Raw genomic sequence first — 17,493 nt, 5'->3', positions numbered from 1 at the left:
ACAGAAATCGCACCACACTTTGCCTTGTTCTATGAAACGTGTTTTTTTTTTACATCTTGTACTTCAGAATTCCCGAAAGAAATCACCACCGTGACCGACAGTAATGCGGATACCATAAACTCAAATGAACACCGTGTTGTCACGTCAGAATGATCACATTCGTCTTTTCATAAACCTTGATGTAATGCTAATCTCGTAAATAATAATAATAATATACAGGATGGTCCACCTGTGTTGTGACCCCCCGAATTGACCCCTAATTTTTTTTCCCTTTGCATGTTAAGTTCTGTTTTAATTAATCCTAATATAAAATTAAGCTAGATAAGTTTTAAGAATTAAACGGGAGGCATCACAAGACATCTGGACCACGCCGAGGCAAATAGCAAACGGAGGCTGCACTTTCTCCTACCTCTTGCGGATGACAATTATTTCGGGTTATGCGACTTAAATCACCGATACGATATTGTCAAATAGCTTTCAAGAGTGCCGACACCTCGAGTCGTCGTCGTCTGTGCGTTGCCGCCAAAACTTGAGGCGTGCAGGCGACGTGGCCGCCCAGGAGCCAATGAGGCTGCAGAGAATTGGCGGGAAAAAAGACAATGGGGGCTCGAGTCCACAAAGCAATCCCCTCAGAAGCCCCCTCATGGCCGTCGATGCTCTATCCACTGCTGGACAAGGTCCTCCCCCACACCGTATTACACTGGTCAACAAAAAAAACATTTTTTTCTGGCCTGGACTTTTGCAGCTGTTTTAGATTAATTTCAGGGTGCCGATTCCAAATCTGATCTCAGATTTGCTCTATCACATCTCATGTTTAAATCCTTTATATTAAGTTCACTTGCTTGCGCGCTTACGACCGTGCAAATCTTTCGGTCGGTTTTTAACCCACTTCCCGTGATCCAATCGAGCTGACATTTTGCACACAGACTCGTTGTGCGTGATAATTTATTTTCGTGAAAATTTTTTTGTAAAATGTTACACTTTTTAGGAATTTTTTTTATATTTAATTACCAATTGCTTAATGGTGGCAGGCAGTCATCTGACCCATAGGTGGCAGCCATCTCAAGCCAGAGGACGAGAGGACTCTAGCCGCCACGCATATAAAGGATTTATAGTTAAAAACTTTGTTTTTACGGGTTAATTTTTTATGCTATCGGCATACCCCATTTTCATTGATTTTACCCGAAATTAACTCTGTCACTTATGATTGCAAGTTGTTGCGAGTCAGTGACTGCTTTAGTGTTAAAATATAGAGCTGTATTTTTAGGATAGTGTGTTCATAATATCATTTTATGTAGATATCCACATTTATTTAATATTTTTCTTCTGCAGTTTTTATTTAAAATGCAATATTTGATATCTCACAAACTGATGCGATGGACAAAAACTGATGCCAGATTTGGAATCGACACCCCAAAATTACCTTAAACCCGTTGGAATACCTTATGCCAGAAAAAGTGTGTTGACCAGTGTAATTTGATAAGGACGAGGTGTTGAAATCCCTCGCCTGGTATGCAACAGGCTTGTGGGTTCAATTCCGACCCCTGCTGTAAATTTTGAGTTTGCAGGTCTCGGACCGCGTGGATTTTTCTCCGGGTCCTCCGGTTTTTTCCCCCTCAACGTTTAGAATTTCAATCAGACGTTTAGAGTACTGTATCTGGCTGCTATAAACCTACACACGATGAGCTGTAATGTTTTGTGGCCAGGTCACTACTGAAAACGAGCTGTAACAGCTCAGTGGGGGCCTTACCTGGTAAAATAAAAAGTTTAGTTTTTAATTCCACACCTGTCAACCCCTTACGGTTTATTCGTATTCTTGTACAGGGAAATTTAGTTTCAATTCAGCCAACATTTTTTTTGTTGATTTGTTTCTCTTGTGATGAGATGTTGTAGTTTGAACGTTGATATTTATAAGGTCACGGGGTGACCAGTAAGGTCTGAATTGGTCGAATAGGGTAGGCACTGATCAGGGGTTGATAGGTATGTAATGGTGCGTTAGCAGTGGTGCAGACAACACAACATTCACTCGTCAATAACTCTTGGCCTTAAAATGAAAAAAAAATGTGACTGTGTGAGCAATGGCACTTAATAGCACACTGGGCCACTGCCCAAACAATATTTTTTTCTTTTAAGGGCACATTTATTGACGCACGTGGAGTTTTTTTTATTTGACCATAATTTACCACACTTGGCAGCGTAGGTTAAAGGCGGGGAGCCATAGATGTGGGAACAAGGCAACTTGTTATGTTTCGTTACAAACTCTGCAGCAACGGAAAATAAAATGGACACATTTGAAATGGTGGCCATTTGTTTTATTAGTTCCGATTAAGTGCGGCGGTGTACAAGTAACAATAATTCACAGTTGGGTGCTCACAACCACCAGTCGTCCTCCACCAACAGATGCTTTCAATATGACTTCACTGCTGTGCAAACTGGCGCAACAAAAGACCACAAGGGCGTCCCCCCTGCTTAGGCAAGCTGCCATTAGGGTCCCCTCGGCTATACAATCTGCACTCTGAGACCATGGGGCCAATGCTGGGCCGACGGTTCTGACCACATTCCAACCTCCCGAAGGCACGCACCCACACCACATTAAGGCCACATTTTAAATGCAAGTGTTACGAATAAAAAGGTATTGAACGTCAGTGCACTTTTAGGATTCCAAATTACCGCGACAAAAAAAATACCCACAGTAAAAACGCAGACACTTGACGTGCCGCGACTTCACAGGTGAAAATTCCTTGAGTCTTGCATAGGGTTGACGCCTGTCCTGGGTTTTCTCCAAGGCCATCCTTCGAGGTAGTTGCTGTCCTTGGAACTCTGTCAATCTTCCCGGGACATTTGAAAGTCCCAATGTTTTTTCACGTGTGCGTAATGTACTCCTGGAAAATGTATTTACATGCAGCTCTATCCCTCTTCCACCATTGTGAGAAATTATCATCTCGTTGCTCAGATTTTTGTCCCTCAGGAGATAGAGACCCCCCCCCACCCCCTCCCTAGCATTAAATTTGACCTTACCCAAGGCACTGCCGCACCCCTACCCCGACGAGGTTTGCAGGAGGCACACACCGACGGAAACTTCCGACGCATCTTGCTCACTGGAAGAAGTCCCGGGCTCCAGGACCCGGCTGTTTTCCACCCATGGGTGGGCCGATTGCTCGAGCGAGCTGCCTAGAGCTCAGCGAGTGGACAGGCCGTGTGTGTGCGTCTCCCCCCATCCCCACACAAAAACAGGTGAATTAGAAAAAGGCACGGTCCCGAACGTGGGGACCTCGCGAGAATAACTCATCTGTGGAAGTCGTCGTTACTGTTGAGCCAAGGACCGATAAAATATCGACCGTGTATCAACGTGTTCGTCTTCCAGAGTGGAGCACAGCTACATTGCATCGGGATTTTTTACTTGAAATTTCTTTCCCCCTCCCCCCCCCAAATTTTATCCTAAATGTGCTGTCGGCATCACGTCAGGAGACTGAGAATCCATTCGGAGATCTCGCAGACCAGTGCAGATTTTTTTTTTAGAGAATTAACCCGTGGAAGCAGATATCAGAGCCACCCTTTAAAATCACTTTCGAGTGTCATTTGGTCCGAGCAATATGGGGGCAGCAATTCCCCACCTGCCTTGCTACGCAGGAGTAAAGGTCATCGCACGATAGTCAATACATTCTTAATTATTAGCCAGCTTACTCAAGACTGATGGCAACCTTTAGCACCTTGGTCTCAATTGTGCCCGTGTGAGGCTACCGACGTAATAGGCGACAACTGCACCACAGCGCCACTCCGTGTTCGTAGTGAGCAACAGACATAGGCGTGCAAAACAAACCCCCACATTAACGTCATTAGTACATAAGGTGCAACATCTTCAAATATTTCAATACTCCCTCTTAATTGCCGTCATTGTTATTATTCCTACAAACATTGTCGCCGTTTACTTCTTACGCCACCCTCCACTGCTGGCGCGCCGCAGTGCTCCTGACAAGTCCCCAACACCATCGCTACCCCAAATACTATTTGGTGGTGACAGCCTTGTAATGCTGGGGGGGGGGGGGGGGGGGGAAACGGAGCCTTTGAAAGCTCAGCCCTGCTTAATTCTTAAAAGTCAAAAATTGTTGATACAAAACTAATACAAATGTAAGCATGGGCGTCGCAATCTTTCCCGATATGCACAGGGGGGGGGGGCAGTTGAGCAGAAGGTGCGGTAGACAAGCAGGATGGTATCCGTTGTTCCTCACATCCTCTTTAGCAGTCGAGCCCATTTCACGTTGAATGTCGCACTCTCCTCCCCCACCCCCCCCCCCCCCACTGTGAGTTGATGCATTTCCCCTCTTTAAAATCGAGGTTACAGCAGGGCTCATGGTGGGTGAGCAGAAGTGGCTGGCTGGCCGGCTGACCGGCCGGCCGAGCAAGCGAGTGAGCGAGCGAGCGAGCGGCCGTCACTTGGGGTAGCTGTTGTCGTCGGGGGTGTCGCTGTGAATGAGCCGGTAGCCAGGCCGACGCCGGTACAGGCAGTAGTGCTGCACGATGAACAGCAAGTCAAAGAGCACGGAGAAGAGGCCCAGGCCGAACTTGGTGAAGTCGCCGAAGATCAGGGTCCACTCGTCTGCGCGGGGGGAAACCCGACGGAGAGATGTCAGAGGGGTTAGCCTGATCAAGATATGGCTAAACAAAATCTGCGCATCGCAACAGGTGGCTAGAGCTAAAAGGGCTTAGCCCCCCCACCCTCAAAAGCTATTTTCCAGCTGGCGTTATTCAAACAGAGCGGATCGCAGTAAAACCTCTCGAAGGTCTGACTCGGCCAGAGTTTCAAACTCCAGTTTCGTTTAACCAGGTGAGAACTCGCGGGACTAGGACGGCCTATTTTGCAAGGGTGACCTGGGTACCTGCAAAAGAGAGTGTACAGCCACCACGAACAGGGCACCTTGTAGACCCACGCATTTAGAGGGTTTTTTTGTGTGCATAGACTCGCTACGCTTGAGAGCCTAGGTTCATCACAGGCAGTGGCTGAAAACTGGACTCGAACCCAGGATGCTAGTGACTGCCAGTGCATTTCTCCGACCTCTGAGCCACCGCACCACATCAAGGGACAAATTCTTACGAAAACCGATTTGACGCTCGAGTGTACGAATCATTTAACCGTTCTCTCTCGCCAAGACTGACCGGTCAGAATTTAATTAAAGATTTATTATTTTTGGCACGTTTGCCCCCTCATCTCATCTGTACCATCCGTCTCATTTGTACAATCTTGTTTGTACCATCTTGTCTCTCGCTTGTCTCATCCGTCTAATCTATAGTCTTGGCTAGACCGTCTGCCTTATCTGTGGTCTCATCTACAATGTCGGTCTAGGGTGTACCGTCTATCTCATCTGTACTGCGTCTTGTCTGCACTGTCCGTCTCGCTTGTACGGCCTGACCTGTTGTGCTGCATCTCCTCTACGAAGAAAAAGGTCCCCCGTATAGCCTATTAACAGACTGTAGGGGCAAGTCCTGTTAGCAACCACGTATGAAGGCCAGCACTGCACACGAGCAGGTGGGTCGCCAGCACCACGCCCTGCCGCCTTTGTCGCCCGAATGGCCACGTTTACGCATCGCACCAGGTACTCATTTGAGGCCGAGCCGACCTAGGGGAGGCCCAGGACCGGTTTATTTAAATAGTCACCGGTGTTGGTGGCCGTGAGCGGGAAGTAGATATCACAGTGATATACTCCCGCTACTCCCGACGCGGTTATCTGGCTCGACTACCCGAGTGTTAAATTGTATTCGTTGCTCTGCGCCACATCAGCCGTACGACAAGAAGAAGAATCTGGAATCGAACGCCGATCGCCGGGTTCGTCGCGTGGCAAGCACTAACCGCTGCACCACCGCTCCCCTCCTATCTCGTATACAATACCACTACCCGCCATTCACCACCAAGTGACGGTGACGTCACCACGGCGCTTGTGCCAGGCCAGGTGCACTTTGAGGCCACGTGAAGTGTCGAAGGCTCGCTAACAGCGGTCTTGGGACAGACCCAGGTGCCATGGGTTGGCTGACCGAGATGACCGGTAGATGCACCAGCTGTGCCAACTTGCTGTTCTTAGCCACCCTGCGCTTCGCTCATTGTTGTGAGCATCGCTCCTCTGCCCTGTCTACAAAAAGACAAAGATCTCCCCTATAGCCTTAACAGATTGTTGGGGCAAGTGCTGTTAGCAAGCACCTATAAAGGCCGGCACGGCACACGAGGGGGTGGGTGGCCAGCACCACGCCCGGCCGCCTTTGTCTCCCCAGCGGCGATGCTTATACACTGAACCAGGTACTCATTTGAAGCAGAGTCGACCTAGGGGAGCCCCAGGACTGGTTAACATAATCGTCACAGCTGTTGGCCGTGAGCGGGAATTCGAACTCGGGTCGCCGGGTTCATACCGCAGCGCGCTAACCGCTACAGTCTGGCACACGCAGCGTGCTTCCCCCCACCGTTGTTGTAGGACCTGATGAACATCTGCGCGAGGCTGAGCGTGCCGCCTGTCAGATCGAGCAGCACGTTGCCGATGCTCCAGCCCTCCGTGCTCTTGCGCTGGTAGTTCATGTACGCCTGCGGGTCCCCAGCACAGACCGGGACGACACACGCGCACACGCTCACGTAACCCGACAGCAGCGGCGCGGGCAAAAAAAATCTGTTATTACTATTAAACATTTTTTCTTTTACCAAGTAAGGCATGTCGAGCTATGTAGCTCCTTTTCAGAAGCGACCTGGTCCACAAATGGTAGCTCAACGAAATGGCTTATCACGTGGACATTTATAGCAGCTGAATGTATGTGTTGAACTTCTTGTGCACCGTACAAAGCCAACCGTGCTAATCGGAATGCATGTGGACTCTAAATGTGGAAGGAAAAACCAGAGGACCCAGAGAAAAATCCACACGACCCAGAGAGAGCATGCAAACTCCAGATATACAGGCGTCAGGGTCGGGATCAAATCCACAAACTCCTGTATACCAGGTGAGGGAGTTAACATCCCGCCACCGTGCAAAGTGGTTACAAGCAGGTGTCAGGGTCGGGATCGAACCCACGACCTCATGTATACCAGGCGAAGGGGGGTTAACATCTCGCCGCTTTGAGGCGAGGGGGCCAGGCGGGCGGCTCGCACCTGGGGCATGTACTTGACGAGCGTGATGACAAGCTTAATGTAGGAGAAGCCGTTGAGGAACTGCAGCCAGGAGACGGCGTGCACGGCCGCCGAGACGAGGTAGGCGAGCGCGAAGAGCCACGCGGCGGCCTGCAGCACCCAGGCGGGCACCGACACGTGCTGGCCTCCACGCTGCCAACACCCGCCACCACCGAGGGCAAAACAACAACAACAACACAGACAGAAAAACAACCCGGTGGCGGCCGTTAAAAAAAACTGCTGGAACAACTGCTGTTCGTGTAAACTTTGAATATACAGCAGGCGTGGCCAACCTGAAACAGACCATGAGCCAAAGAGTACCCCAGGAGTTCTGCAAAGAGTCAAGGTGTATATACAAGTATGTGTGTATATATTGACAGTTTTCGGCACAGGAGAGGGGACATTCATTATTCAATGAGACTCTGATAGCGCGTTCTACATGAGGTCCCTTCGATAAAGCCGCACGTGGGGGATTAAAGAGCAGAGCCGCACGTGGTGGATTAAAGAGCCGCACGTGACGCTAGAGATGCCAGATGGCCACCACTCATGCACAGTATTTTGCTCGTTATTCACGAACTTGCGATCTGCGATTTTGCTCAAAAACGCTAATCGCATCTGGAACTCTACACGACTGCATCGAGAAAGAGGGTGATGAGATCGTTACTGCATCCTACTATGCAGCATCATCACAAGTCAAGTAAATGTATTATGTACGATGCGAAAGGTCAACATGCATACACCACTATTATTTAATACTTTAATATACATCATTTTTAGGTACTTTATGTTTATTATCACCAATGTAATGTTTGTTTTATGATATTCGATAGCTTATTTTAGGCATTTATTTAAGCCAATTCATTTTCGTACAGCCAATATCATTATCCGCAAAATTCGCCATTCGTGAGCATCTCCGGAACGTATCGCTCGTGGCAAATAACAAGGGCATGCCGTACACGTTGCCACCGACTGGTTCCAAACGCTGCAAGCCAGGGTGCTCGCCCACGCACGTCGCTCGCAACATTTCTCAAAACCTCCGGTCATCCTCGCAGCAGCGGCTTTTGGCTGGACATTGAACAAGGCGGTCACCGCATCGCGCGCATTGGGATGCGCTTCCGTGGCCGCCTGGAACGCTCTTCCTTCCGATATTAGGAAGTCACTGGAGCTTTCGTGACTGCAGGGATTCATATTCTTGGTTCTCTCGGTAAAGTCACGTAGAATGGAAATACTAAAAAAATAAAAATAAAACATAATAAAATTATTCTCGCGACGTTTCGGCCACAACGCAAGCAGCCGTCCTCAGGTGAAGAACAGGTCTGTCGAGAAGACAGTCTGAATGACACGCCCCAGGCTTGGAGCGTCCAACCCAGCTTAAAAAAGACGCTCCAAGCCTGGGGTTGTCATTCAGACGCTGTCTTCTCGACAGACCTGTTCTTCACCTGAGGACGGCTGCTTGCGTTGTGGCCGAAACGTCGTGAGAATTATTTTATCATGTTTTATTTTTATTATTTTATTATTTCCATTCTACGTGACTTTACCGAAAGAACCAAGAAGAAGTCACTGGAGCTTTACACTTTAAAATCATCAATATTTATAAATAATTTTATTTCAAACTGCTTTTTGTGTTTTAGTTTGTTGTCCTTCCCCCGCAACTCCAATGAGCATGGTTGGCTACGTATGGTGCGAAAGAAGTTCAACATGCATACGCTACACCAATACACTCCTATATACTACACTACGCGATACGCTGCATTACTATACACTGCACCACTAAACACTACACTTACACCACTATACAAAATAGAAAATCAATTTCTTAAGAAGTTTTTTGTGTTTAGTTTGTTGTCCATTGCCCAGGCACCTCCAAATTATGACGGTTGGCTTCGTACGGCGTGAAAGAAGTTAACACACACACACACGTACACACGAATCTCCCAAGGAGTATGACGCCGACGACGCTCACCTCGTAGATGATGCACTGCGTGATGACAACGAGGCACGCGAAGATGGCGTGGAGACTGAACCCCGCGTCATTGAGGCTCACGGGGTTCACTCCGTCCGGGTACTGCACCAGGTACTCCTCCTGAACGGACACGAGAAAATCACCCCACCCCCCCACCGCCAAGCGTCGAGCGTCCAGCGCGTAACCCTGTTGACGCTTCTCCAACGGGCGTCCGTCCCCCATCCCCCCGTCACGTCTGTCGGCGATTATAAACAGCGTAGCGGTGTGCGTCGCGCGTGCCACTAGCAACCCCCCCCCAGGGGGGCGAGTGTGCGACGTCTTGGTCAACAAGGATAACCGCGCTCGAGAAAACGTAACTAACAGCAGTGTGACTTATACAAAACTTCATTATAACAAAGTTACGCTGCTATAACAATAATAATGTTACACTCATATTGGATCATCTTTAGGAGAGTTATCGCGACCACCACCTCCCCCAACCATGTTATAAATGGACAAAGCTAAACGCATTTATGCTTTCAACCACTCTTTACATGCCTCTAAGTTAATTATGGTCAGCCTAAAAACATTCTGCTGGAGTCTATGCACGCAATGGGGAATTCATTACTGAACATCGATTCATGTTTCTGAAATGTTTTTTTGATTTGTCATCGGACAAGTTGTTCTCGCTTCACTGCTGCAAAGTGTTTTATTTGTAAAGTGATGCGTCATCTTGGCGACCCGAGTCATTTAAATTGTCCTATGGTTATTGTTCGACTTGCATCCCACGGGGATTTTTGCACACAGCGTTGAAATGCGGTGTTTTTTCTGGAAGACTTTGCTGTTTTTTCCTGGATTTTTCTGTCGCGTGTCGTCACTTTAAGAGGTTTCTTGTTCATGTTTTTGTTTGTTGCGGTTGCACCAGAGTCAAGAGCCGCATGGCTCACAGGGTTATACCTAATAAATGAAACTGAAATAAATGAAATGAAACCGAATCACCCTTGCAAATGAGAATCATCCCAATCTCTTGAGTTCTCACTTAGTTAAAACAAAAATCAACTCGACTTTTAACACCCTTACCAATTCATCATCTCAATAAATGTACCCACTCACCACCTTAATCACCCACAATTTCACAAACTCCCTCACCCCCCCCCCCCCCGTCACTCATTCCTGCAAATTAAAACTCATCCCGGTCTCGCACGTCTGCTTGGAAACTTGGGTGCCAACCCCTTATCAGTGCCTACCTTATTACAGACCAATTCAGACCTTATTGGTCACCCCCGTGCTCTTACAAATATTAACGTTAATTCTACAAAGTCCCATCACAAGGGAGAAACACAAACAAATAGACATTTTGTTGTTCCCGTATTGAAACGGCTGTACGCCGTATGGACCTGACAACTCAATTTCCCTGTGCAAGAATACGGGGTCAACTATATGGGTTGACAGCTATGAAAGTGTTGAAAAATACGAAGCAACCAACCGACACCGCCATTCCCCCCCCCCCCACTCTACCACCACTTCCTACACAGACTGCTAGGGCGAGCAGCCGTGAGCGAGCACCTACGAAGCCCGGCACGGCACACGTGAGCGGCCACAGCGAGTCACCTTGACAGTGGGAATCCACAGCATGCCGATGTTGAAGAGGCTGTACGCCACGAAGCCAGTGAGATTCAGTGCCAGGAAGTCAAAGTTGAGTCCAACGACGCTGCAAAGACAAAGATCCCCCAGTATAGCCTTTACAGACCGTTGGGTCAAGTGCCGTGAAGAGAGCACCTATCAAGGCCAGAACGGCACATGGAGAGGGTGGGTGGCCAGCACCACACCCTTTGTCTCCCAAGTGGCAATGTTTTACAAATTGCACTAGGTATCCAATTGAGGCCGAGTCGACCTAGGGGAGGCCCAGGACCGGTTCAGAAACTTGTCACTGGTGTTGGCCGTGAACGGGAATCGAACTCGGGACGCCAGGTTCGTAGCGCAGTGTGCTAACCGCTACACTACCGCTCCACACGCACGAGGGAAAAACGGCGGTCTTACAACTTGCAAGGTCATGCACTCACAACGGCAGTTAAACTCATAAACACAAAGATCCCCCTTTTATAGCCTTAACAGAATGTTCGAGAGTACCTACGAAGGCCGGCATGGCACACGAGGAAGTGGGTGGCCAACACCACCCCCAGCCGCTTTTGTCTCCCCAGTGGGGATGTTTACATACTTCACCAGGTACTCATGAGGTTGAGCGGACCTAGGGAGGCCTAGGACCCGTTCAGATAATCGTCACCGGTGTTGGCCGTGAGCGGGAAGGAGAAGAGAGGGAATCGAAACGCGAGTTGCGAGGTTCGTAGCGCGGCGCGCTCACCGCAGCATCACCACTCCCCTCCTATCTCGTCTACAGCACAAGTCGGGTTGCCAGATTCATAGCGCAGCGTGCCAACCGCTGTTCCACACACTCCCCCCGCTCGTAGCGACATGGGGTCACACGCAACGGCGAATTCAACAACACACGGACAGCACGAGCAATGGGATGCCCGCAATGGCGCACGCTCTCAACGTCGCAAGTAAAACAAAAACACAACTCGCACCGGCGGACGACACCGCGCTCACGATGCCGTGCCCACACACCTCTTGCGCCGGTAATTCTCCAGGATCTGTGGGTAGAAGGAGATGGACCACGCCACGAAGTAGAGCCAGCCGATCACAACGTCGAGGAGGCGCAGAGCCTCACTGCGGATCACCTGGAAGCGAATCCGCACGGCGTCCACCCTGCACGGAGATGGACCGGGGGTGGGGGGGGGGCAGCACTGACCTCGGTGTGACCTCCAATGCCCGATGATACGACGACAACAAACCGACTCCAGCAGCGTGCGTGCACAACGACACCCCCCGCCGCCACGCCGTGGCTCGCGCCGTGGCTCGCGCGCCTAGAAACTTGTAGGGAAGCGGACCTTGCGATCTGGGAGGAGTTGCCATGGAGATGAGTGGTGACCTGACCCACGGCGACGGCCTTCACGAGGAACGGCACCAGCCGCGATTGTGCGGGCAACATCACCTGCGGAGCGGAGAGACGCGGGGCGGAGAGTGCGAGCGAGTGTGAGAAAGTGTGGCATTGTGAGAGTGAAAGTGTGCGAGTGTGATTGTGTCAAATAATATAGCGTGTGGGCGAGCGTGTGGGCGAGCGGCATGTGGGCGAGCGTGCGGGCGATAGCACTGACGCTGTCAGGCAGCTCCACAATGGTCACGTTCTCAGAGTGCTGCGTGATGTTGAACGTGAGAACCACACTTTTCGCGAGTGTTCCACTGCTCACACAACACAAAACACACACAACACACTTATGATATTAACAAGAGCGAAATTTGAAAACGCGAATGAGATCTCGCCGACTTAAATGACCGTGACTCGGAGGCGTAGAGCATCGAGCATACGCATCACACGACACAACACACACCACTCGCGTCATCAACACACATCACACACCACTCGCGTCATCAACAAACATCACACGAGAACGCATGCACACATCACACAACAAAGCTTACACACATCATCATACCGGTCAACCCATACGGTTTACCCGTATTCTTGTACAGGGAAATTGAGTTTTCAAGTCTATACAGCACAGCCGTTTCAATACGGGAACAACAGAATGTCTATTTGTTTGTGTTTCTCCCTTGTGATGGGACTTTGTAGAATGAACGTTAATATTTGTAGGGGAACGGGGTGACCAATAAGGTCTGAATTGGTCTGTAATAAGGTAGGGGACTGATAAGGGGTTGACAGGTACGCATCATCAATGCACATCACTCATCGCGCATACAGTGAGCCAGTGTCGGCCTCCTTAGTTGGGGGGCGGTGGCGCTCACCTAAGTGTCAGGGTCACGTTCAAGGAGCTTCCGTTGGTCAGGACGACCTCCTCGGGGGCGCTGACAGTCACAGTGGCTGGGCACGAGGGTTCAGTGAATACGGTCAAGCAAGGTCAACATCTCTCTGGTAACACCATCACCAACATGACAATCAACACCGACATCGCAAATCAATCACCCTGAAAAAAAACCACCATTACAAACATCGCCATTAACCACGAGCTCCTTAACAGTAATCATGAGCATTCATAATGAACGTTTTTGGTTTAGATCGCGTTATTTATAAATGTGTCGTAACCCTCCACAACCCGACACGGCCAATCAGTAAAAAAAAACTATTCTGGCAAATCTCCCGATGATGCTGGATGTAATGACCAGCAAAACGTCGTACTAAAAAAATTTCAATGTTGTGGATTCACACTTCAACACACCGGTGGGCTAAAGTAAAGTAGTGAACTATTTGTCTTTTGTCAACGTGACACTTTACCGAGTGGCCGTGTCGGGTGGTGGAGGGTTACGACACATTTATAAATAACGCGATCTAACCCCAAACACGCTCATTAGGAATAATATTGGTCGCGAAAGCCTCCGTGTTAAATCAGTCATGTAATCATTATCACCATCAACACCTGCATACCCATCGCCTTCATCAGTAGAACTTCCACCGCAACCATCAATACCACCATCACCATTCGCTATCATCATCATCACCACCACCAGTGTTGCACTCACCGGATCCATACTTCGCAGTCCCGAGCACCATCAGCGTAGTAAACCAGAGCAGAGCCATCGTCTGTGACACAGACATCATTGAGCATAAGCCATCATCACGCTAGCTCCGATCCATCCTCACAGCGGCTTCTGGCTGGCCATCGAACAAAGACGGCCGGTCACCGCATCGCGTGGCGCTTTCAGATGTGTTTCTGCGGCCGTCTGGAACGCTCTTCCATCCCATATTAAGAAGCCGCTGGGAGGACATGCACTTTCAAATCATCGTCTAGATTAGCAAACTCATTTCTTGAGAACTTTTTTTCATGTCGAGTGAGTGGTCGTTCCCCCGCACCTCCGATTAGCACGGTACAGTGCGAAAAAAGTTACATTACCACCACTCCCATCACCACCGCGTAAACACTCTGGCAGTGTGTATAGGACGAGCACGGCTCCCTTCTTTCCCACCCCCCTCCCCCTCGTGGAGGTGGTGACGATGACGATGAGGAGCTCTACCCCCCCTCACCCGGATTTGAACTTGACCCCTTCAAATCGGACAGAATCGATCGCTTTTCGCCTCAACGACAATAGCCACGATGGTGATTTCACATTCCCCGTTTACCGTACAACAACACCCATCATCGGCCTGACACGGTTACTAAATAAACAACAACGTCAACAACTTGCATCGCGCGATAGTAAGACGGCAACACCGAGGGTGCGAAACAACGTCGACGGTAATGACGCCGCCAAGGGAAGATCGACAACGACTCTGAACGCTGCACCGACGGCACCATTGTAAACAACAACACCACCACCACCACCACCACAAACAACAACACCACAAACAACAACAACACCACAACACCACAAACAACACCACAAACAACAACAACACCACAAACAACAACAACACCACCACCACAAACAACAACACCACCACCACAAACAACAACACCACAAACAACAACAACACACACAAACAACAACACCCACACGCGGCAATCCCCGTGGTAGTGGAGTTACGGGGCTCGGAGCGAGCGCCTCTCGAAATGTGACGGATGAGAGTTAAACAAAAATACCCTGGTCGACTCAGCCTATCATCGCTCCCTCTCGGGGCCGATAAAATAAGAACCGCTTTGTTCTGTAGGCGGAAGAGGGACCGGGGGGGGCGTCAAGATTTGGTTGTGCTACGGACAGACTTGCTCCCATACGAACGGGTAATTTCCACCACTGGGCTTTGCGGGCGTGGGGGGGGTATGCCGGCACAGGAACTAACTTCTAAATGACGCTTCAACAACGACAACCACCACCACCACCACACGGCACCGGCAAATACCCGCGGACACCGCAGCGACCCCGTCACAACCGCGACCGGTACCACCGATGATGTCGCGATCGCCAGGGTGCCCAGGAACCACGGCCTCACTCGAGTCCCCAGGGACCCCTTCTCCCCGGCCTTCCCCTCCAGCGGTGGAGAGAACCTGACCCGTGAGATGCGTCCACGCGCACCGCTGCGTTAAGTCCGAGACGGGGGGGGTGGTGGTGGTGAGGCAGCAGCAGCAGCACCACGAAGCAAAACACGACAGCGGAGCCGGAACCAAAAAGTTCCCCGCGGGGACCCTTTTAAAGGTAACGCGCGCGTCACGAGATCCGTCACGTGAAGAGGGCTTAAGGCGAACGTCACTTCCGTTAATAGCCCCTCCCCCCCGCCTTGACACGCGCGACCACGCCCCCTTGTTTTCAAGACCCGCCCCCAGCAGACAGCCCCCGACCCTTGTTACAAGCCCCACACCCAGCGTACAAGCCCCGCCCCCAGCGTACAAGCCCCACCCCCAGCGTACAAGCCCCATCCCCAGCGTACAAGCCCAGTCCCTTGTTACAAGCCCCGCCCCCAGCGTACAAGCCCCGCCCCCAGCGTACAAGCCCCATCCCCAGCGTACAAGCCCCGCCCCCAGCGTACAAGCCCCGCCCCCAGCGTACAAGCCCCGCCTCTTGTTTATAAGCCCCGCCCTCAGTCTACAAGACTGTGGTAGCCAATGAATGGAAACAAATTGGGAGGGAGGAGGAGCGGTGATCAAAGACTGCACGTAGTGCTCAACACAATGAATGGAGACGTGTCGGGACGGAGTCTCCATTCATTGTGTTGAGCACTGCGTGCAGTCTTTGATCACCGCTCCTCCTCCCTCCCGATACGTTTCCATTCAATTGGCTACCACAGCCTGATAAGCTCTCCCCCCCCTCTCCACCTCCCTTCAACTTGCTTATAAGGGATTTACATCTTGAATCATTGCTTCACTTGATGCAGCTAATCGGCTGTGACGGTCCCACCTGATGACGGAGACTTGTGTTGCCTCCGAAACGTCGTGAATTTTATTTTGTTTTGTTTTATTTTACTTTCATTAATTTTAATGTTTTTACCTACGTGACTTTACCGAAAAAATCTGAGAATATGAATCATTGCAGTCACGAAAGCTTCAAATCTAGAACCCCGCCCCGTTGTTTATGAACCACGGGCCCGTGTTATATTCTCCGCCTCTTGTTTAATTAAGCCCCGCCTTTGTAACCCATCCCATTGTAAGATGAGTCCGGTCTCACGTGGTCCATGAGGCCGTGGGTTCGACCCCGGACCCAGACGATGCCTGTTGTAGTAGATGTAAAAAGCTGTAGTCCGCGTGCTCTCTCTCTCTCCCGTGGTGGTGGAGGCGTGGATTGTTCTCCTCTGCCCGTTTGCCTCCACCGCTCCCCATTGAGATGTAACAGTGCGTTTAGATTCGTTCACTGATGCTTTAAATCCCCACGTGTTGGTGCTGATGATATCTGCCGACTTACTATGACGAGCTATCATCACGTGTGGACAGGTTGCCTCGAGGGAAAAATATATATATATGAAGCTCAGTGGGCTTTACATCGTAGAAAATGTAAATTAAATAATAAATATTATTTAAATTTTTTTTGAAAATAATAAAGTTTAGTGGATGGGAGGAGGGAGGCATTATCAGCAACGAACTTTTTCCAAATTAATTTAGAGTAACGTTGTAAATGAGACACAGACTCAACGCCACGTGTCATGAATGCAGGGGCTTATTGTATCACAGCGTGACCACAGACGCTTGGCTGCCTCTCGTCAGCGCTGCGGAGACGGGCAGGGGGGGGTTGGTGGATCACGCACAGATGGGCTGTGAAACTCCCGTCGAGGACGAACCTAAACCCTGGCTCGCCAGGAGAGGGCGGTGCAGTAACGCAAAGTGTGCTGCTAATCTTCTTGTTCTTTCGGTAAAGTCACGTAGAATGGAAATAATAAAAATAAAACATAATAAAATAATTCTGAGAATTATTGTATAATGTTTTATATGTATTTTGATTATTTTATTATTTCCATTCTACATAACTTTACCGAAAGAACCAAGAAGATGAATCCCTGCAGTCACGAAAGCTTCAAATCGAAATGTGCTGAAAATCTCCATCTGTTACCAGAATCCCCACCCCACTACACACAAGAAGGGCTCACAAGGGGCCGTCCATAAATGACGTCACGCACCTAGGGGGGGTCAGACATTTGTGACGATGTGTGACGAGGAGGGGGGGGGTTGATAAATGTGACGTCACATCAAAATGCGCAACTTTAAATAAATAAACAACACGTATACAATAGTTTAAAGCGATTTGAAGCATGTTTTATTTTTTTTTGGGGGGGGGGGGCGCAGAGCTTTGTGACATCATATTTGAGGGGGGGTGACCTTTTTGTGACGCCCGTGTGGACGACGAGGGGGTCAAAATCGTCCAAAATCGCGTGACGTCATTTATGACGGCCCCTCAAGTGGCGTCATCACATCTATCC

At 49.8% G+C, this 17,493-nt stretch overlaps 1 protein-coding gene across 4 annotated transcripts; it reads right to left on the bottom strand.

Annotated features, from left to right (window-relative positions):
- Positions 1 to 4,224: 4,224 nt before the first annotated feature.
- On the bottom strand, positions 4,225 to 15,254 carry CTNS (cystinosin, lysosomal cystine transporter). Of its 4 annotated transcripts, none has more exons than XM_078613138.1 (11): positions 15,037 to 15,254; positions 13,677 to 13,737; positions 12,945 to 13,020; positions 12,296 to 12,380; positions 12,029 to 12,132; positions 11,706 to 11,846; positions 10,692 to 10,791; positions 9,102 to 9,221; positions 7,121 to 7,291; positions 6,448 to 6,565; positions 4,225 to 4,597 (listed from the first exon to the last, which is right to left on the bottom strand). In XM_078613138.1, the coding sequence occupies exons 2-11, from the start codon at positions 13,732 to 13,734 to the stop codon at positions 4,431 to 4,433; spliced, it is 1,140 nt and encodes a 379-aa protein (XP_078469264.1). In that variant the 5' UTR covers positions 13,735 to 13,737; positions 15,037 to 15,254; the 3' UTR covers positions 4,225 to 4,430. The 4 variants fall into 4 exon arrangements, with proteins under 4 accessions (XP_078469264.1, XP_078469265.1, XP_078469266.1 ...); XM_078613139.1 differs by having other exon boundaries at positions 4,308 to 4,597; positions 15,142 to 15,208; XM_078613140.1 differs by having other exon boundaries at positions 4,308 to 4,597; positions 14,992 to 15,171.
- Between the last annotated feature and the right edge of the window lie 2,239 nt (positions 15,255 to 17,493).

The sequence above is a fragment of the Lampetra planeri genome, chromosome 40, assembly GCF_965212315.1.
Source record: "Lampetra planeri chromosome 40, kcLamPlan1.2.h2, whole genome shotgun sequence".
Lineage (NCBI taxonomy): Eukaryota > Metazoa > Chordata > Hyperoartia > Petromyzontiformes > Petromyzontidae > Lampetra > Lampetra planeri.
Note: the sequence above shows the minus strand (reverse complement) of the source record. Positions and strands in the feature narration are given on the sequence as shown.